At 36.7% G+C, this 22620-nt stretch overlaps 1 protein-coding gene across 7 annotated transcripts in view; it reads right to left on the bottom strand.

Annotated features, from left to right (window-relative positions):
* The window catches only part of DCAF6 (DDB1 and CUL4 associated factor 6), a 143509-nt gene that overhangs the window by 12839 nt on the left and 108050 nt on the right, over positions 1 to 22620 (bottom strand). For 3 of the 7 annotated variants that reach the window (XM_047704740.1, XM_047704742.1, XM_047704744.1), the window contains 4 exons: positions 18270 to 18382; positions 17002 to 17088; positions 16475 to 16802; positions 11381 to 11422 (listed from right to left, as the gene is read on the bottom strand). In XM_047704740.1, coding sequence (XP_047560696.1) covers positions 11381 to 11422; positions 16475 to 16802; positions 17002 to 17088; positions 18270 to 18382 — 570 coding nt within the window. The remainder of the gene's footprint in view (positions 1 to 11380; positions 11423 to 16474; positions 16803 to 17001; positions 17089 to 18269; positions 18383 to 22620) is intronic. The other 4 variants (XM_047704741.1, XM_047704743.1, XM_047704746.1 and 1 more) reach the window with 2 other exon arrangements.

Raw genomic sequence — 22620 nt, 5'->3', positions numbered from 1 at the left:
AAATGTTGGCATTATACTGCCAAATCTGCAATGTAGGTTAAAAGTTTTAGAGGAAAAATTCTATAGATACATAGAAAGGATCTAGAAAACCAGACACCAATCATCGGTAATACTTTTTTAAACAATTATATAACGATGTTGTACTCCTACTTTTATAATGAAAAGGCATCTTCTTTTTCATAAAATGGTATACTACTATGAGTTATACAGGTTTACTTAAAAGTGTTTTAAAAACTTTCTCCTATGCTTTGTATATCCAAAATATACACGAATTTTTAAATTAGTTAGAAACTGCCATGCAAAAAGGTGACACGTTTAGTTTACTCCAAGTTTCCCATTAGGAGGTGATAATGAGAAGGGGATATGCTCTTGGGACACCTGGGGGCTCAGTCACTTGAGTGTCCGCTTTCGGCTCCAGTCATGATCTCAGAGTCCTGGGATCGAGTCCCGTGTTGGGCTCCTTGCTCGGCAGGGAGCCTGCCTCTCCCTCCCCCTGCTTGTGCTCTCTCTCTCTCTCTCTGACAAATAGATGAATAAAATCTTTTTTTTTAAAAGATTTTATTTATTTTTTAGATAAATAAATCACAAGTAGGCAGAGAGGCATGCCGAGAGACAAGGGGAAGCAGGCTCCCTGCTGATCAGACAGCCCGATGTGGGGCCTGATCGCAGGACCCTGAGATCATGACCGGAGCTGAAGGCAGAGGCTTAACCCACTGAGCCACCCCGGCGCCCCAGATGAATAAAATCTTAAAAAAATAAAAAATTTTTTTTAAAGTTTAAATGCTCTCAAAAGAAACATAGTTGGATCTTTGTTGTGAAGTAGAAGAGAAGACACTCTCAATTAGATACAAAGATGTGATTAGCAAAAAAAACAATAAAGAAAAAAACTCTGGTTAAGAAAGCAGAGTATCAGTAGAGGGAATAGAAATGACCTTGCTGACAAACCAAAGGCCTCAGGAGATATAAATGGGGAAAGAAATTATATGACAAATTAAGAATTTAGATAGAAGCTCAAGTTATTTAAAACAAGATATGTGGACAGAATTAAAGTTGAATACTTAATGTGGTGATAAATCATTAAGAACTGGTGAGCACAGCACCAGGTCAAAAATGTTAATCTCGTTTAAAAGTTAGCCATAGAATATGGTCTAATTTACTGCTTCACGCTTGTTTGGCTTAACCATTCAATTGTAAAATCTAGATCGACCACTCAGCTATCAAAAAGAATGAAATCCTGCTATTTGCAATGACGTGGACAGAGCTGGAGTGTATTGTACTAACTGAAAGTCAGAGAAAGACAAATGTTATAGGATTTCACTCACATGGAATTTAAGAAAAAAGCAGATGAACATAATGGGAAGGGGAAAGAGAGAGGGGAAACAAACCATAAGAGACTCTAAATGCTAGAGAACAAACAGGGTTGATCAAGGAGGGGGGGATGGGCTAAATGAGTGGTGGCCATTGCGGGCACTTGTCATGATGAGCACTGGGTATTCTCTGTAAGCGATGGATCACTGAATTCTATTCCTGAAACCAATATTACACTATATAACTAACTAAAATTTAAATACAAATTTGGGAAAAAAAATAAATAAATACAAATTTGGAGGAAAATAAATAAATAAATAAATAAATAAATAAATAAAATCTAGCTCTCAAGTTATGTGATTTGTATTATAGAGTTCTGATTCAAGATTAGGGTACCTACCACTATCCCACTGTAGGAAAATTATCTAAGAGAAAAGCTTCAAGTGCACAAATTTGAAATTAGAAAATAAAAATAACAGTATATATTATACCTACATATACAATCAGGTGATGTGCAACTCAGTTAACAGTATAAGCTAAAATGGATATATTGAAACAACTTTCTTAAAGGATATTTCATAGGAAAAACTGAAAAAAATACAGGTCATTGAAAATGAAAATTAAAATGATATATACATATGAAGAATGCCAATCAGCAAATATTTATTAAAAGCCTTCCACTAGCAAAGTTGTTTTGGAGAATATTATTCATACTTTTATGATAGTTTTGCTAGTTTGGCTCCCAATTTAAAAGTCATAAAAGACTATAGTTAAATATGTATAAAATTTCAAAAGTAAACAATAAAATCATAGTAATAAGGAGTATAAATTCCAACCCAATGGAGGAAAAAAAAAAAAAAGAGAAAAGCACTAGAAAACAAAGATAAAAAAAACTTAAATCAATCCTAAAAAAAAAACGAGAGTAAAAAACAAAACCAAACAAAAAGTGGTAAAAGAGAATTATTAGAGTAAGTTGGAAACAAATTTAAATATAGTCCTAATGATAGTAAATTTAAATAGACTAGACGTACCAGTTGAGAAAAAAGAGATTGTCTATGACACAGTGAAAGCATGAGGACAAGGAAAAGTTTCACACAGAAAGATATTTTACAAATGCTAACCCAATGAAAGGTGGCCGGTTATATTAATGTCCGGTGAAACAGACTACGATAAAGCGGCATTAAGAACAGAGAGGACTACTATGTACGCAGTACGTTCAATTTACTAGGAAGATATAACAATGTGACATACACGCATTCAATAAAAAATAGCCTCAAACTCTGTTTAAAAAGAAAATGACCTAACTGCAAGGAGAGTTAGACCAATCCACCATTGTAGTACAGATTCCCACACGCCTTTCTCCCTATTTTATATGTCAAACTGACATACAAACACACAAACACCCAAATTATAAATAATTTTAACAACACAATAGTCTTGATCTATTGGCCATATATAAATAAAACTCCACATTAAAAATCAGAGTAATATTCTTTTCAAGGGCCCATGAAATATTTACAAATTTGACATGTACATGTCCACAAAGTCAGTTTCTATGAATTTCAAAGAATGCATCTAACACCAACCATATTCTTTAACCACAAGTTTGATGTTACTGAAAAAAAAGCTAAATGTACACATTTTAAGAAGTTAGGAAAAAATAATAAACCACACAACAATTTCAAAGAAAACAGAAGAAAGGAAATAATAAAGAGAGAGAAAGCAGAAATAAAAAAACAAAAAGAGTAACAATACAGAACTCTGCCATGATGAAGAAAAAATTAAGGGAGTTCAAATAATGTTAGGAATAAGAAGGTGGTTATAGGGGTGCCTGGGTGACTCAGTTGTTAAGTGTCTGCCTTCTGCTCAGGTCATGATCCCACGGTCCTGGGGTCGAGCCCCACTGAGGTTCCCTGCTCAGTGGGAAGTCTGCTTCTCCCTCTCCCACTCCCCTTGCTTGTGTTCCCTCTCTCACTGTATCTCTCTCTGTCAAATAAATGAATAAAATCTAAAAAAAAAAGAAAAAGAAAAGAAAAAGAAAAAGAAAAAGAAGGTGGTAATAACTCAAGACAGTAGAAATTAAATAGATAATAAAGATAGTATAATAAATTTGCAAACTTAGATGAATGGACACATTTTTCAAAAACTTGCTAACACGGACTAAAGAAGAAAGAGGGCAAACAGTCCTACAGCTATTAAAGAAGTACAACAGTACTTAAAAACCATCTCCAAAAGAAAACACGAGGTCCAGATAACAGGTAAGATATACTGAACTTTTAAGGACAAGATCATTTCAATCTTATACAAACTCTGGAAATAGGAGATTTTTTTTCTACTTATTCTCTAATACTAGTGTAACTTTTTAGCAAAAATAGGATCATGAAAATATAAGAAAATTCATTCCAAATATAGATACAAAAATCCTTCACAAAATACCAAATAAATCAAATCCAACAATATATCAGAAAGATAATACATCATGATCAGGTTCGGTTTATCCCACGATACAAAGATTGTTTAGTCCAGTTCTACATGTAAGGAGACTGGAAGTCCTCACTCCAGGCTGACAAGTAAAAAGCTGAACAGACTGAAACACCAGCACCTGTTCCGGGATCCATAAGAGCGGGGAAGACGGGGCAAACTGGTTCCTCAAGAGTGGAGAGATGGGGGCGCCTGGGTGGCCCAGCGGGTTAAGCCTCTGCCTTCGGCTCGGGTCTTGATCCCAGGGTGCTGGGATCGAGCCCCGCATCGGGCTCTCTGCTCAGCAGGGAGCCTGCTTCCCCCTCTCTCTCTGTCTGCCTCCGCCTACTTGTGATCTCTCTTCTCTGTCAAATAAATAAATAAAATCTTAAAAAAAAAAAAGAGTGGAGAGATGAACAGGCAGACAGAGTCACAGCTGAGCAGGACAGAGACCTGGGGTAAGAACACCTGGACTGTGATCTGAGGAACTGTGGGGACGTGGTGTAGACAGCTTTAAGAATTAAAAACTCCAGGGCGCCTGGGTGGCTCAGTGGGTTAAGCCGCTGCCTTCGGCTCAGGTCATGATCTCGGGGTCCTGGGATCGAGTCCCGCATCGGGCTCTCTGCTCAGCAGGGAGCCTGCTTCCCTCTCTCTCTCTCTGCCTGCCTCTCCATCTACTTGTGATCTCTCTCTGTCAAATAAATAAATAAAATCTTTAAAAAAAAAAAAAAAAAAAAAAGAATTAAAAACTCCAGAGGACTCCAGTCACAGGAGTCCTTCCCACAGTGCTTTCAGATTTACTTCCAGGAGCCACACCAGACTGCCACACAGAATATTGGAGAAAAATCCCCTTGAGTTTCCAGCACAGAGAGGAGAAAAGGAACCATTTTGAAAAATGCCAGAGCATATCTTCTTCTTAGTAAGGTCTGCTCTTAGGGGAAACTAGTAAACTAGAGCCTAAACTGCTGGGGTTAATAACCCCTACTGCGGTTACTACTGTAATAAATAATCAAAGCCTAACTAACCTAGGGGAGGGAAACAGCCAACCACAGCCCACTCTGGCCATCCTATCCCACCTAAAGGGAAAGAAAACAAACAAAAAACCTGCAGAACACTTCTAAAGGCCAGAGATGTAGGCTCACTCCAAGACTGAGACCTAATCTGAAGACGGTGGATGCTTCCCCTCCCCTATGCCTGACCCCCCCACCACCAGTGTGTTTAGAGCAGTTCCTTTCACACGATACATCATATATAGCTAGTAGAAAAAGAAACTACTAAGCACGCCAAAAGAGAAAAAAAACACAGTTTGAAGAGACAGAGCAATTTGGAATTAACAGACCAGGAATTTAAAACAACTATAATTAATGTAACTATGATTAATTAAGGGTGCTAACAGATAAAGTATACAACATGTGAGGACAGATGGGCAATGTAAGCAGAGCGCTGGAAATCGTCAGAAAGAAGCAAAAAGAATTGCCTGAGATAAACAAACAAAACACACACACACACACACAGGCCCAAAACAAAAAAAAAAAACCCCAACCCTGTAACAGAAATGAAGAATGCCTTTGACAGGCTTATAAACAGACTGGACATGGCTGAAAAAATCCTCGACCTAGAAGATGCATTAATAGAATCCCTGAAAACCAAAAAGCAAAGAAAACAAAGACTGGAAAAGAGCCGCCCAAAAGAGAATATTCAAGGACTGTGGGATAATTACAATCAATGTAACATAAGCACAATGGAAATCCCAGAAGGTGAGAAAAGGAAAGGGAAGGGGGAGGGTGGGGATGGAAGGAAAAGGAAAGGAAAGCAAAGAAAAAAAGAAAAGAAAAATTTGAAATAATAATGACTAAGAATTTTCCCAAATTAATGTCAGACACCAAATCATAGATCCAGGAAGCCTAGAGGACACCAAGCAGGATAAATACCAAAAAAAACCCAACCCAAACCAAATCAATACAAAAATCCTACAACCTAGGCATATCATTTTAAAAATACAGAAAATCAGGGATTAAAAAAATCCTGAAAGAAGCCAGAGGAAAACAAACATCTTACCTAGAGAGGTACAAAGATAAGAATCACATCCAACTTCTCCTCAGAAACTATGAAGCAAGAAGAGAATGCAGTGAAATACTTAAAACACTGAAAGAAAAAAAAAATCACCAACATAGAATTCTGTACCCTGCACAATTATCCTCTTCAGTGAATGAGAAATAAAACTTTCTCAAACAAAGAGCAAAGGAATTTGTTGCTGATAGAACTGCCTTGAAGTTCTATGTTAAAAGAAGTTCTTAATAGAGAAGAAAAAAATTATGAATCAGATACATGGATCTATATAAACAAAGGAAGAACATCAAAGGAATAAGTGAAGATAAAGAAAAACTTCCATTTTCCTTAATCTTAGTTTATCTACTATCTATATACATAAAACTATAGGTAACAGTTGTTCAAAATAGTAACAGCAATAATGTACTTCATCATCATGTATGTTTATGCATGTATTTTACGTGTACATATGCATATGCATGCTTATGTTAAAGTGAAATGAATGGCAGCAATGATACAAGGGACAGGAAGAAGGAATTAGGGTTTTGTTATCATGGTATCACACTACCTGGGAAGTGGCACAGTATTATTTTAGAGTGGACTGGATTAGTTATAAAAGTACATTGTAAGCTATAGGGCAACCACTAAAAAAGGTTTAAAAAGAAGTACAGCTGATGTGCTAAGAAAGGAGAAAAACACGGAATCATATAAAATGCTGAATTCAAACCACAAAAGGCAGAAAAAAAAGGAAAAGACAAAAATAGGGACAAAGAGGGGTGCCTGGGTGGCTCAGTGGGTTAAAGCTTCTGTCATCAGCTCAGGTCGTGATCCCAGGGTCCTGGGATTGAGCCCCACATCAGGCTCTCTGCTCAGCAGGGAGCCTGCTTCCCCTCTCTCTCTGCCTACTTGTGATCTCTGTCTGTCAAATAAATAAAATTAAAAAAAAAGAAAAGGGACAAAGAACAAAGAACAGTAAAGAATATGATGGACTTTAATCCAATTCTATCAATAATGTTTTGCATGTCAGTGCTCTAAATACACCAATTAGAAGACAGATTATCATGGTGGGTCAAAAAATACGACCCAACTATCGGCTGTCTATAAGAAATCCACTTAAAAGTAAAGACCCATACAGAGTAAAAGTGAATGTACGGAGAAAAGCATACCATGCTAACACTAAACAAAAGAAACAAAGAATAGCTATGTTTCTTTCTAACACAGCAGACTTCAAAGTAAGCAAAGTTATCAAAGATAAAGAAGAGCATGACATAATGTCAAAGGAGTCAATTTCCCCCGAACAACTGTTAAAGCTTATGTGCCTATCCAGAGAGGGTCAAAACACATGGGGCAGCGACTGAGAGAGAAGCAAGGAGCAACAGACGAACGCACTGTTCTAGCTGGAGACTTCCACACCCTCGTCTCAGAAAGGGGCAGATCCAGGAGGTGAACAGTGAGGACACAGCCAAACTCAGCAACGCCGCCAGTGACCAACTGGGTGCGACGGACGTGGCCTGCTCACTTCAACCAGCAGCGGGACACACATTCTCAAGCCGAACATTCACCAAAACAGACAACATTCTGGATCATAAGACGCACCTGAAAGGCTGTTTTTTGAATGTTTTTTTTTTTAAAAGATTTTATTAATTGAGATATCAGGCTGAGCCAGGAGCCTGTTGCGGAACTTGATCCCAGGATCCTGGGATCATGACCTGAGGCAAAGATGGACGCATAACTGATGGAGCCACCCAGACGTCCCAAAAGACTGTTTAATATTAGGACATTTCCGAGTGTTATCTACTGTATTAGCAGGTTAATGGAGAAAAAATATATGAGAACTCAATAGATGAAGAAGATGTACCCAATTCAATCAATATTCATTCATGATAAAACCATTAGTAAAGTAGGGCAGCAGGGAATCCCCTAACTCTGACAGGAGGTATCTACAAAAACCCTAAAACACAAACCTAAATAAACTCATATAGACATTCTTTTCAAAATCAGAGGGTGTGACTTTTACTATTAAGTAAATGTGACTCATTAACCAATACACAGTAAGCAGTAAGAGTGGAAAGGAGGAAAGAACACTCCTATCTGCAATGATATGACTGTCTATTTAAAAAAAAGGAATTTACATGGCAATTAATAGATGTAACAGAAAAATTATTGGATGGATATAAGATCATGATACAAGCCAAATGAACTTCCAAACACCAGCAACAAACTATTAAGACAGCTAAGTTTAAAAACAACATGCATTTACAACAGCTGTGAAGATGCAAGGGTCTATAAATAAAGATATTCCTGTTTGTAGGAGATTATAACATGTTAATAAAAGACATTTTTTAAGAGAGCTGAATAAATGTACAGGTAATTTAATATTGTGAGGATAATCAATTCTTCAAATTTTTTATAGGTTTATTACAACTATAATCATACTCTGATGACTTGTATATGGAACTTAAAATGTTGATCACAAAACAGACCAAAGGACAAAGAATAGCAAGTCCCTTCTAAAGAAAAATAAAGAGAAGAGACCTGAAGAGATTTAGAAAATATTAAGATTATAAAGCTAGAGTAATTATAAGAGTATGGTACTGATGGAGAGGCAAACAGTTGTCCAGCGGAATGGAACAGAAAGCCTAGAAACAGACCTGTGTTTATATGGAACTCTGTAATGTGATGGGTAGCACAGCTGCTCTCTGGGGAAATTCAACATTTAATAAATGAACAGAGAAAACAAGGCTATCTACACAGCAAACATATACATCATGAATAAAAAATCAATTCCAGATGGATTAATATCTTAATCAAAAGACGACTTCAAAAGAACATTTTCCATTTCTGGAATTCCAGAAGTAAGGATTTCTTAAATAAAAGGAAGCGATATGCATTAAAGAATGATAAAATTCAACTACATTAAAATTAAGAATCCTCAAAAGACAGCTTAAAAAAATAAATCACAAACCAGAAAAAATATTTGCACTTATAAATGACACAAATTAGTATAAAAAATACATTAAGAATTCCTTAAAAAAAAAAAATTAACATGGAAGAGAAAAACAATTCAATTAAAACAACCCAGTAGAAAACCAGTTATGGCCAAAAAACAAATGAGAGATGCATAATCTCATTTTGTAAGTACAGAAATGAAAAATCAAAACCACGAGATGCCACTGTACACCAAACCAATTAGCAAAATCAAAAAAAGGGACAAAACCAAGTTGTGGATCAATGTGATTACTTAGTGACTGTACAAATTAATTTACACTCCCACTTTGGAAAACAATTTGAGGTTATCTTATAAAATTCAACACTCCATTCTCAGGTATGTACTCCAGGAAAGCCCAAGGAGACATATTTCAGAATGTTCAAACCAGCACTGTTGATAAAAGCAGAAACTGAAAACTTAAATGCCCATTAACAGGAAAAGGTATGCATGATGGAATAGTTACGTAGTAGATTGTTAGAGCGCAAAAAACTGAGCATCAGCGACGTATCAACATGGATGAATCTTAACTAACGTTGACTGAGAAAGAAACAGCAAGTCCTAATACCACATTCGGACAATATCCTTTTTTTTCAAGTCTGAAAGTGGGCAAACAAATTAAATGATGTATTACTTTGGCATTTATATTTGTGATAATTTTTTGTTTACAGCACGGCACAATACACAGAACGTTCAGAAGAGTGGTTGGCCCTGGTAAGGTGGGTGAGGGGACAGAATGGAGAGATCTGAGTTACTGGCAGTCTTTCAGTTTGGGGTTAGGTGGTGAGTTTATGGATATTTACTTATTATAATAATGAATGAAGAAATAAATGAATAAAGATAAATGAAAAAAAAAGGAACCAAACATGAATCAACAATGATAGTGTCATAAACCAAGAATTAAAAAAATAGAATTCTCTCCCTCCTTAGATTAAGAGTCCTTAATGACACCAGTGCCTGTGGAAAACTACTGCTGCAATTACTATATTAAAATTACTTAGATGTGTCTATGAATCCCACTGAACCAAGAGCTAATGGAGGCTGTTTTGTCATTATCCTTGTATCTCCAGCTTCTACCAGTGTTTGGTTCGTATAGGTTTACTGAATGGATAAAATAATAAAAACGAAACTGATTCATCCAGAAATGTCAAAAAAAAAAAAACCCAAAAATATCTCAAGGTATCAGCTATTTGGCAAACAGCATTTAATAGAAAAAAAACCTAGAAGGAATCTAGCATATAACTGACCTAAGAAAATAAAAACCTAGATTACTGACTTTGCATTTTGATCCCTTCCTCTTCCCTGAGTCTTTGTATTTTATTTTTAATACTGCATATTCTAAATATTCTGTTTCTTTTTTTTTTTTTTTAAGATTTTATTTATTTATTTGACAGAGAGAAATCACAAGCAGGCAGAGAGGCAGGCAGAGAGAGAGGAGGAAGCAGGCTCCCTGCTGAGCAGAGAGCCGGATGTGGGGCTTGAACCCAGGACCTGGGATCATGACCTGAGCCGAAGGCAGCGGCTTAACCCACTGAGCCACCCAGGCGCCCCTAAATATTCTGTTTCTAAATGGTCAGCAGAATTTAAGATAATTCCAAGCTCATATTAGGAAATTATTTTTAAAAAATAAATTGGCACGTTTAGTAGTTAGAGGACCAGGCTAAGATATAAGAAGAAATTAAACAGCACTAAAAATATAAAATATGAATTATTTTGCCTCTTGTTTTCAATATGGTAAATTCTTTTATAAAATACCATTACAGGGGCACCTGGGTAGCGGAGTTGGTTAAGTGTCCACCTCCTACTCTCCACTCAGGTTTTGATCTCATGATCCTGAGACTGAAGCCTGCACTGGGCTCCACACTGGGCAGGGAGCCTACCTAAAACTAAACCAAACCCCAACCCCCCATTATATATAGCTAGAGTGGTACAAATTAATTAAAACAGGTCTGGGGTATGACTAATGGGACTGAAGTTCACTTTAAAGTTGTATTTTAAAAACGTACCCCACTGTTCGTCTTCAAATTACAAAAACGTCTGAGAGTTACAGATCATCTTGATGTGTGACATTAAATTAAACCATTTATAAGAAAACAACTTTCTTTAAAAAATCAGAATTTTATGCACAGAATTAGACTCAAGTCCATTTTTACTTCTTGATCTCAAAGAAAAGGACTATACTTGAATAATAACAAAATGTTGCTATTGCTAATTGGTAGCCCAGTCAAGTCTTTAAAAAAGTAAGTTATATTCTTCAACAAGATATTCAAAATGGAGTAACCAGTAATTTAAAGTACATCACTTCAGGTTATAGTTACTTTATCATCTGACACACCGGAAGGGAACATCCATCACATCCGCACACAGGAACTTTCTTTTCATTCTACTCCCATGCAGGGCATGCAGCTAAATACAGTTTGTGAAAAGCAACCTGCTTTGCAATGCTTAGCACTTGGAGCTCAGTAAGCATAAGACGTATTAACTGTTAACAGGAAAGGTGGTTAGCTGTGGAAAAAGAGGACCTGGCAAATTCATCATAAAGAAAAAATAAAATAATGAAGGAACACACTGAATTACCTCATTATTCTATCACCTATTGTTGTTCCTCTGATATTAAATCTAGTGAAGGGAACACAATAACTAAAGTCACTCACAAAGACTTCAAAGAACCAAACACCGAAAGCATTAAGGTCGCCACTTTCATCATTAATCAGCGAAATCTAAGAAAACTTCTGTTTCCCTTTGTGATTTAAGGTCTAATGTGAGACTGTGTCATTCACCTAAATGTGTCTGAGGAAATTAAAGAAACAGAAACACACACTGAAGATAGACTAGAAGGAAGACGTTGCACTTAACACCTTTTATCCTTAAACAGATGAGAAACGAAGCAGTTACCGCGCGGGGAACTGCACTGACTCCCGCCACCCGCCAGCACCTGCACGTGCTCCCCAGGGCTGTGCTGCTCTCTCTCGGGAAAGTGATTAAGCCCTGAGCGGACTCACCCGTCCTAACCACAGACCACAGAGCAGGCGAGCCACGAGCAACAGCGCCTTTGCCTCTCTAGGAGTTCAGTTCTTTCTCCACCGTTACTTTTTTTCTCTCTGCAATTTTCTTCAGTGAAGAATACACTGGAATCATTAGAAATACTGGGAGTGATTGTAGGATGACTAAGGAGATGGTGGCAAATTTAGAACACAGGAAGAATTCTGACTTTACAAATCAAGGCTGTGTTCCAGAGTCCAGAGTAGGTAAGTGGAACCACATTTCTACGCGTGTAAAAAATACTTTGTAAAAAAGTGGCTAACCGGTAATACCTTTAAGATTTATGGAAAAAATCTTTAGAGCATCTTGGCTGAGTCCATAACTAAAAACTTTCAAGACTAGGTGAGAACTTCAGGAGGCTCACTTAGATGCTTCTCACAGAGCAAAAACCCTCTTGGGTTTGGCAAAAGAAAGAGAGACCAGCCAAGCCATCCATCATACCATGAACTCTAAGACCGATTTGGCACTGTGCAAACAGTTCACCTGAAGACCGTATCAACCGAAAACCTGACCATGTTCCTTTCGTGCCAAGGGCACACGTTTATATTTCCAAATCCAGTATAAAATCACCAAAGGATACACACACTACTTTTATTTGTTGTTTAATACCATGATTGGAAAGTATGTGTTTGATTAAGTCTTTCTTTCTTCAATTTAGTTTCCATTTAATGTTCTATGCTCTTGCCCTAGACAAAGTTAAAGGGGATCAAGTATGTGGTGATTTAGAGAAGGACTTCATCGTTTTAAACTCTCGGTATCTACCAGTAGGCGCGTTTTACCACAGACTACAGTTGTGCTTCTTTCAAGATTGATTTGCTATAGAATAGGAATCAGCAAACTATGGCCCTTGGGATAAATCTGGCCAGTTGCCTGGTTTTGTAACAGCCGGTAGGCAAAGAATAATTTCCACATTTGTAAATAGTTACATTTGCACTTTAAACAGTTACATAGGTACCTTGGCCAGCAAAGCTAAAATTTCTACTCTCTGGCTTTTTAGGAAAAAGTTGGCTGACCTCTGCTCTAGAGAGTCCCAGCTGAATTTGTACTGAGCCTAGCTATCGTTAATGAGAAGAGCATTCCATTTTAAAACATTTACGTTAGTTATTAAGACCTTTATTTTCTAAGACATTTCTTTCTCATGCTTGATCTCAGCCCCAAAGTCAAAACCCAAGTCATATTTACCTAACCAGATTATAAATGCAAATCTTTATAAAGAAATCATTACTTTGCATTGCAAAGAACTATTTTCGATATCTTTATTAAATGTATGTCAAAAATGGTTTAGTTATACATTTTTTAGCTTTCATTTCAAAAATTAAATTTGGGACCAAAAAATTATGAGATCTACTACGTAATTCTTTATACACATTAAAGCAGAGATCTAAGTATATACTTTCACCATTTTTAATTTTAGGGCCATTTCTTTACTCCAACCAAACTGATCTCAACTGGGCTTCTCAAGTGGCAGCAACAAAGGAACTTTAAGACATGCATCTTCTTAGCTGGGCACTTCACTGAAGTTATGAAATGTGTTCTGAGATACGAAGAACCAAATGGTATGATTTTTACAACAAAGCTTTGAAAACTTTTGTCCCTTTAGGAACAAATTCTCAGATGTCCCATACCTACTTATAAGCTGGTAAATTATTCTTTTCATGTTCTAAAAAGCAAAATATCTTAAAACTTAATCTCTTAAGAATAAAAGTCAACACACCCATTCTCCAAATAGAGAAGAGAAATGGGCAATTTTCTCAAGGATGAAGGATCCTTAAAAAGGTGCAGAGATGTTAAAAATATACTTTATCTGGGTAGTTCAAGATTTAATTAATATGGTGTTAAGGAAACAAGGAACAATACAAATTATTTAGAAAAAAATCAGAAGGAAGATTTTTCACCAAAACTGTTAGAAAATAATGCACATTTCAAAGAAAAATTGACAGGGTTGTGAAAGTCACTATAAACCTTTACCATCACCTTGGTCTGTACATTTTTGTATATCTGTAACACTGTATTTCATTTCATTTATTTATTAAAACTGTTTCTCCCCATTCTTATAAATAGCTTATGGATTTGTCCTCGCTTCTTCAAGTGATTAAGTTTCTTAAATGTTAAGAATTTTATTCTTCTTCTTCTATTATTCTTCAGTAAGTTCACTACTATGTTGTACAGAATTAAAAAAAAATAATATATGGGACAAACTAAGGCTATATTCCTGAACTGAATATACAGAATACTAAAGAATATGTAATAATAATTTTTAAAAATCAGGGAAACCAATGTAGACTTACACGAGGTTTCAGATCCGGATCTAACCTTGAGAATATGAACTCGAGAGTACGTGTATGGCATGAGTGGGGTCAGCTCTAGGCCAGTGTCCCTGAGTCCCTTGCCTCTAAAAGATTCTGCGGGTCTAGTTCAGCACCTGGGTCTCTTGGAACAATGAGGCTATCAGTGCCAACTTTGTGGTAGATCCAAACCCTAGGCGAATCCCTAAAACATAAATCATTTAAGTATTATGAAAATGAAAAATAAATGATGAAGCTCAATAGAAAGGTATTCTAGTTTCTGGTAGTATCTCCAAACTAAGGATAATATACTCCAAGAAGTTTTAGGTTCTCTAGGACCCACTCTCCCCACCAAATCCTCCCTTCTCACTGATGTTATATTACTGTGTTTAAAAAACCAGCCAACCAACAAAAAACCTTGTTAGGTCTTTCAGAATATACAAAAACTCTGCTCAGCACCTCTGTTTCCTCAGCTATAAAGCAGGCTTGGTATAAAAGTGTAATAATTAGCTTGGATAGAGGATGCTGAATAATTTTGATCTTTTTCCAAGTATCTAATATCTATTAAAATATAGATAATGTCTTACTTAAACAAACAAACCTGGTAAGTGATATATATGGTCCACTTTATTAGAAAGCATATACTTATGTTTTATTTTCAATTATGACCTTAGCATCACTTTTAAGCTACCTAAGTACAGAAAAAAGCAAGGACATATATTCACTTATATAAAGAGAAGGACATAAATGTGTAAGCTTCAAATAATTACAAACGCTGACTCTCTATCCTGGGTTTCAGAAACCATCAATTTGATTTTCAAATTGTGCTGTGGTTGCTAACCTTATCTGTACAAATTAAGTGGTGATGGTGTCCCTCTGGGTCTGGAAAGAAATGAAACTAAGTCTTCCTTGTCTAAAACAGAGACTAAGAATACTGAAGACTAGTGTGTGGCAGGTAAAGAGAAGATGCTTGGTTAATCTCGAAGTACAAAAATCGGAAGGGATTACTTCCTCTACATTTAAAAACAATGCCATTGCCAAATAAACATTCTGACTAACCCTAACTAACGGAGACTCCCAACTGAGGACACGTGAGTAAGTATCAGTAGAGAGGTGATCCTTTCCTAGCTACAAAAGGCAGTTTCGCTGAACTGCAAGCAGTACTGTTTGGGATTTTTGCTGTCCTCTGTCCATCTCTATCCCCAAAGCCACTCTCCTTCTAACTGGTTTTTAAGTCTGAGAAGCCACACAGACATCTTGGGTGCTTAACACTGCTATCAGTTAGTTAGTTAGTGCGTTCAAGGTGGACAGGTCCTGGGACTGAACGATTAATGGATTTTTGAAAATTCTTGTAACAATTCTAGATAGTCATAGCTTCATTTTATAGAAAAGGAACCTGAACCATACAAAAACATTACATAATTTAAATGAGGAACTACAGCTAAGCAGTAAAACCAGGATTCAAACCCACGTCATAATGTTCTTGATCATTAATTTACTACTGAAGAATGGCAATGCTGTATTATCTATGATATCTTTCACTTGACGGAAATGTCAGAATATTTTATAAACGGCAGTATATTGAGCACAGAAATATGTGAAATGGTTCTTCACAACTGTGTAAGCTAGGAACTTAAAGATAAAATTTTATTGTCTGGAAAAGGGCAGAGCTTATAATGAGGTATGATAGCATTATCTGCAGAAACAGCTTTTGAAAAGTATGGAACAAAATATGCTTTGAAAGTTTTATTTTATCTTCTAAAAAACAAGATATATTCGTATGATCACACAAAGTAAAAAATGAGGAAAGTATATGAACATGTGAGCAATTCTATATATTTGGTATAATATTTCATTTCCTGAACTGAGTTGTTAAGTAGAAATCTCAGAAAAACATAAGGTTCTCAAAGAGAACTATTATCACACTACCTTAACCCAGGGTCAGTAGAAAAGCAGAACATCAAAAAACCTGAACATTAAACAAAACAAAACCGATAAAGGCCAGGCTGACGACAGGGCAGTCTGAGGGCTAAATATAACCCCGACTTGACACATAACCTGTTGGTCGTTCTCCACATTCCTTTCTCTTGATCTGTAAATTGAGGAGCAAGTTTCCAGTGTTGGAGATACAGAGCAATGAGACTTTTTATTCTCCTCTTAACGCAGTTTGCTCAAAGAATGTAACGCATACAATCATTTACAGTTTAAAAAACTCTGAGTTGATACGACTGAGACACCCTTAGAAAAGCGACTGTAAAAAATGGAGAGATTCCTTTACTTGACTTCAAACAAAGTCCTGTGAATTGTATTTTTTATAGTTCATTTTAACTAAAAATTTACCAACCTGTCACCAGGTCCAGCTCGATACCTTGCACCTGGGATCAGGACTGGGTCGTCATCACTGTCATCTGTGTCCTGGAGAGCAGAGTCCCTGGCTAATGTTTCCTCATGAGCCAAAGGCCCGATGGCTTCTGTTTGTGACTGAGGCTCAGGACTGGTGGGGTTTCGACTGGTAGCACCTTCAGTGCTAGTCTGTTCTGAAGTTCCTGGTTCCTTGTCTTGTTCAGACAAAGTGGGTTCTTCTGGAACCCCACAAGAACTATCAAGATTGAAGTAATTTCTTTCTCCTGAGCTGGAATCCAAGGGCTCAGATGTGAGTGTATCTGACTGTGCTGTCGGAAAATAAAGCAGAAACTGCTGGTCATGTCGGCAACACTGTTTAATCAAACTGGACGCTCTCCCTATAGGAAGAGGAGAATTCCATAACACATCCATTTCTAAATGGCCTCTAACTTGGGAGAGAGTGACATAAATTATAGCTTCTTGTTTTCCAACATGGAGCAATTATCTAAAGAGAACAAGACAACTCACCTGTGTCTACACGGTTCTCAACTGTGCTTTCTGCAGAGGTACCTTCCTGACATGCTGTCACATCCTCTGATGGTTCTTTAAGAACTTCTGGGAAATAAACAAAGCAAATTATCATTAAATCCAATTTTTTTAAAATAAAAATAAACACCGATTGAAAACCCTAGCTTTCCTCTGTATAAGCAGCTCCTAGTCCCTTTTGGGTCACAGAATCTCCTGACCTTCAGATACAGCCTCCCCTCAGGAAATGCAAGAACACACGTGTACAAACACTGTCAAGGACCGAAGGCAATCCTGCCCCGCCTCCCAAAGCCCACGCGCGGACCTTCATGAAGTCTTCGGGTAGAATTTTTGCTTTAGATTACCCCTCACCACTGACATTACTTGGTGTGCCTTTCTGCTAAATTTCACAAAATCTAAACCTAAAACTGAGTATTTTTCTCTCTCTTTACTGTGCATTTGGTATAATCTCAACTATCACAAACAAACTGTAAAGCTGACCCTACTATAAATTATTTTGGCCACTGAAAATATTTATTTCTGTGATTTAACTCCAAGACCATTAGGGACCAGTGTATTTTGCTCCTAACTGCATATCTGCTTGCCAGACAGCTGTTTTACACATATCTAATTATTGTAAACTCTGTTACATTGACGTATCTCTTCATTTAATAAGAAGTAGAATTCATTTAGTCCTTCACTCACCAAGTATTTATTGAAAATTTGTGTTCCAGGCTCTGTACTAGACACTAAATTTCATACAATGGTCATGGAAAACATTCTAGGACAGTGTTCCAAAAAAGTCCCCAAACGGCATTTCCTGTATGAAATCGGATTCACTCATACAAAACCCATTCAAATTTTATCCCTTTTTCTCCCCCTTTACAAGCTACCCATAGTCTTTGAAAAAAATCAAGGCAGATATTTTGGATTTTGCTGCTGCAGATATTTTGGATTTTGCTGCTAAGTATAAAAACAGTAAAGATCACTCAAACTAATATTTACATCTCACACATTTTCAGTGCAATAACCACTGTTCAGACCACGGTGCCTGGAGAGACACCGTGCTTCCCTGTGACTCCCCATCTGAAATGTGTAAGGCCCTGGCTATTTGCACTTGCTAACCGCTCATCAATAGTGATGTCTGGACTACTGAGGCAAAGGGAACTTATTAAAAACAAGAAACAGAATTGCCGCACCGAAGGAGCAGAAAAGTGGGTGGACATCCAGCCCCAGGGGCTCGTAGTAACAAAAGCACGGCACTATCTTACTTGTGTCACTGTCTCCCGGTGGCTGCACAGAGCTCTCTGGGGCCAAGGGTCCCTCTTGACCCTCAGATTTGCAGTGGCTCCCATTCCCTCTAGAACTTGAGGCAGTACTGCTCCTACCATCAAAACAAAACAAGTGGTTCCACCAAGAAGTTAATAAATATGAACTTTTAGGATGATCTGTATATTTTACAACTAGAGAAACAATAAAAAAATTCATACCACAAATAAAATACAGGATTTATTATTTTAATAAGCACTCATAAAACACCACCTTCACAGATCAAGGTGGTTATTCTAATCCTCTTTAACCGTAAAAAAGAAATTTAAAAATACAAAAGGACCACCACTTCTTCACAGTTCTGATGCTTCTATCGTCAGGTATATATTTCTATACATTTCTATTGAATGTTAATTACATAGATCCCCTTCTCGTCCTCAACACGGATGGTTCGCTACATCCAATTCCTCCTCTTCTACAGACTTCGACCATACGTCCTTTAAGACTTTGCTGTTCTAGGCTACTCTTAAACTAATACTTGAAAAGAGACCCGGACAGTTCTTTGGTCCTTGAGCTGCCCTCTATGGGTCACTTCCACTTCTGGGCAGTTGTTCAAACATGCCACCTGACTGAGGAGCACTGTTCTGTTTCATGTTTTACTGTTAAAACTTACCTGATAATGACTTAATCCTGCCAGCAATTTTAGCAAGACGAGAATACTAGATGGATTTAAATAATTTTCAAAGAATGTCCTGTGACAAATCATGGCATATGTGTAAGGTGGGGATTGAATGGGAAAGAAAACAGAAGGAAATGTACAACAATCTGACTACGGTCAAAATTAAATTCATAGAAAAGCAGTAAGAACAAGAAAAAAAGGTTAAGAGTTACAGTGTTTACAAACTGTTAATTATAGACATATAGCAGTGACTCAAGAAACAATACAAATTATCATGGACTTTTGGTCAAGATTTTACAAAAACTCTTTTAGGCTAACTGCAGAAGTCAATTTGATTTTTTTAAAAGGGCATCCATGTGTAATAGGGTATGTTTTTAAAAGAGTGCACATCTACACGGGCTTCCATGCAGAGAGTAATGTCAGAAAAGATGTACACCAGTGTTAGGTGTCATCTCAGTACGATTACTGCACCTGAGTTTTTCTACACTTTTCTCTAGATTCTGATTTTTTTTTCCAACAAATCATGTTGTTTCTTTTTAACCATAAAGAAATATATAGCAATTTTGGTAAAGAGAAGCCAATGTGATATATAAATCTTTTTTTTTTTTCATTGAGAAAGCTCTAATACAGGCATAAATAAAATGCTCAGTGTATAAAAGATATGATAATTGAAACATGGTACTGATGTAGGAAAGTAGGAGCCATTAGTGGAAAAGAAATGTAACCAAGTGAATGTACTCAGTATATGTTAATATGGCATTTTAAATCACAGAAAAAAGAATAAATTGTTCATTAAACACTACTAGGACAAAGAAACGGTCATGTGGAAAAATCAAGCTATAGCTCTACATCATATTTTATGGCAGAATAAAGTGCAGAAGGATTGAACACATATTTTTGATATAAAATCACAGAAATCTAAGAGGAAAAAAGAAGAAGCTTTCCCCCAATCCTGGGAAGGATAGGCTTTTCTAAGCACGAGCTCACAGGCTGAAACCATGAAGCAAAACTACCGTAAGTGAACGGAAAGACAAACAACAAACTGGGGAAAAAATATCTGCAACAAATGAAAGACAAATGGTGTCGCCCTCACTCAATTCTACAGTGAAAGACAAATGGTGTCGCCCTCACTCAATTCTACAATAAGCACTTCTTATAAATCAGTAAGAAAAAGATAAAACACTGCAGTAGAAAAATGGGCAAAGGATATGAAAAGCAATTTACAGAAGATGATAACGTAAAGCTGCCCCCCGGGGCCCACGTGCCCGTCAATGTGCTAAGCGCTGGGTACTTTTTCTGCGTGATCTCATTAAATCTTCCCACCAAAACTCTGAAGTAGGTTCTCTTAAATATGTCCGTTTTCAGAGGAAAACGCTGGGATTCAGAGAGGTTCAACGGCTTGTCAAGTTTAACACCTAAGCTCGTCGTGTGCTCTACTGCGTCATCTGTCATCAAAGAAACTCAAATAAAAGCAAGACCCCAAACTGGCGAGATGAAAAAGACGGCCTTCCTGAATTCTCCTTTTACTGGATTTTCCCTTTTTCTTTCATAATCAGAAAAAGAGGCTCATTACTCTGTGATGAAGAAATAAGACACTAATAAGTGAGAGAGTGTCATTCGCTGCCGGTTCTCAGAGACGGAAAAGCAGCACTCGAAAGAAGCACGGCACGAAAGACCTTTGCCAAAAAAACACCCCAGTGACTCTTTATAAAAAATCAGCCTTTTCTATGCAGAAACAAGAGTGGAGAATTGGAAAGACATAAAGAATAACAATCTTCGATGACCTTAAATTGCATATTAAGGAAAAGGGCCACAGATATGCACGATTACAGGAAGTTGAGTTCCGACACTAGGGCTTGTAAAGACGTTAGAAATTCTACTGACTGTTCCGCCTTCAAATATTTATATAGAATCCAATTTCGTCTTACCACCCCCACTGCCCTCACCACCTCTCACCTTTCTCACTGCCAAAGTCTTTCCGCTGGTCGCCCGACCATGGCCTGGTCTCTACACTGGCATCAGACAGCCCCTGCCCTCACTCACCGAGCAGACCTTCTTTGCCACTACTTTCTCCTTTGCTCACTCCACTCGGGCTGCATTGGTTTTCTTCAAGCCCCTCGAAGGTCCTCTGTCTGTTCCTGTTTCAGAGCCTTTGAACTAGCTTTCTCTCTGCCTGTAATGTTCTTCCTCCAGATTTACGCATGGCTCACTCCTTCATACCCTTCAAGATTTTGTCCAAATGCCATCTTCTCAGTGATGCCTGTCCTTGTCCTAGGTCTCCCAATCGCCCCTTACTTGCTCTATTTCCTTCCACAGCACTTAGTACCTCCCACCATACTATACAATCCCCGTACTTACTGTTTACTGTCTGTCTTCCCCTAGAGTGTAAGTTCTAATAGGACAGAGGGTTTTTGCCAGTTTTTTTCACTAATCTATTCCCTGTATCTAGAATAGTCTCAGGAATATAGAAGGATTTCAATAATATTTTAAAATACTACTTAATCAAAGATTTTAATGTAAAATACACATATAAACACAAATGGAAACCAGTGCGTTGAAATAAATAACATCACATATCAACATAGAATTATATATTAACAAATAATATATAACAACATATTATTAATATATTATACCAGCATATAATATATAATAATATACAACTGAATATATTAATATATTAATTATACAACATAATTAATATATTGGTTACAAGATGATTAATTATTACATATTAATCATATAATTATATTAATATGCAACTGTTTATATATTAAGAACAAATATATTATCTATATATTAAATACTAATATAGCAATAAACTTAAATACAAAATTTTGGATGCTGTCTCAGGCAAAAGGCCATGAGACAGTGTGAAAGAATGTAAGAAGGTCACATAACTTGATTTTTTAAAAATATAAAATTTAACTAGATTAATGAACCATAAGTATAATCAGAAATGTCACTAAAGAGAACCTAGACAAAATATAAAGTTCACCCTTACTAGTAATCAATTCACTAAAAATGACAATTATCTTAAGATCAAATACATAAGTTAAAAAATAAATGAATATACTGATATTGAACGCTGGCTTGGGGACCATAACATGTATGTGTTTTTCGGTGCTGCTGGGAGAAATGTAGTAACAGCAGAGCTCTTTGAAAATAATTCGGCAATAACCTTTGACCTAGATCGGATTCACTTCTAAAAGTACATCTCAAATCAATAATCTTAAAGGTAGGAAAAAGCCTGTAAACAAAGATATTCACCATTTTTAAAAAAGGTAAACAAATCCACCGCCCGATGAAAGGGAAATGGTTAAGTAAACTATGGTAAACCTAACTGATGATATATCACACAGCTAGAAAATTCATATTTATGAAAATTAAGTAGAAATGTGGAAATATTTATTACAGAGTTAGGCCAAATAAATGCAGGAGAGAACAGGATATGTTCAGTATGATTAAAATTACATTTTAAAACCCCAAATCACATACACATACATATATGTGTATATGCATGTGTACACACACACACACACACACACACACACCTGTACATAGGACCAAGACTGAAAAAAAGCTCCAAAATGTTAGGTTTATTTTTTGGCACTAACGGTCTATTGGTGATTAACTATTTTTTTTTTTTTTTAAATCTTTTGCATTTTTCTATG

This window comes from Lutra lutra, chromosome 15 (genome assembly GCF_902655055.1).
Source record: "Lutra lutra chromosome 15, mLutLut1.2, whole genome shotgun sequence".
In the NCBI taxonomy this organism is placed as follows: domain Eukaryota; kingdom Metazoa; phylum Chordata; class Mammalia; order Carnivora; family Mustelidae; genus Lutra; species Lutra lutra.
Note: the sequence above shows the minus strand (reverse complement) of the source record. Positions and strands in the feature narration are given on the sequence as shown.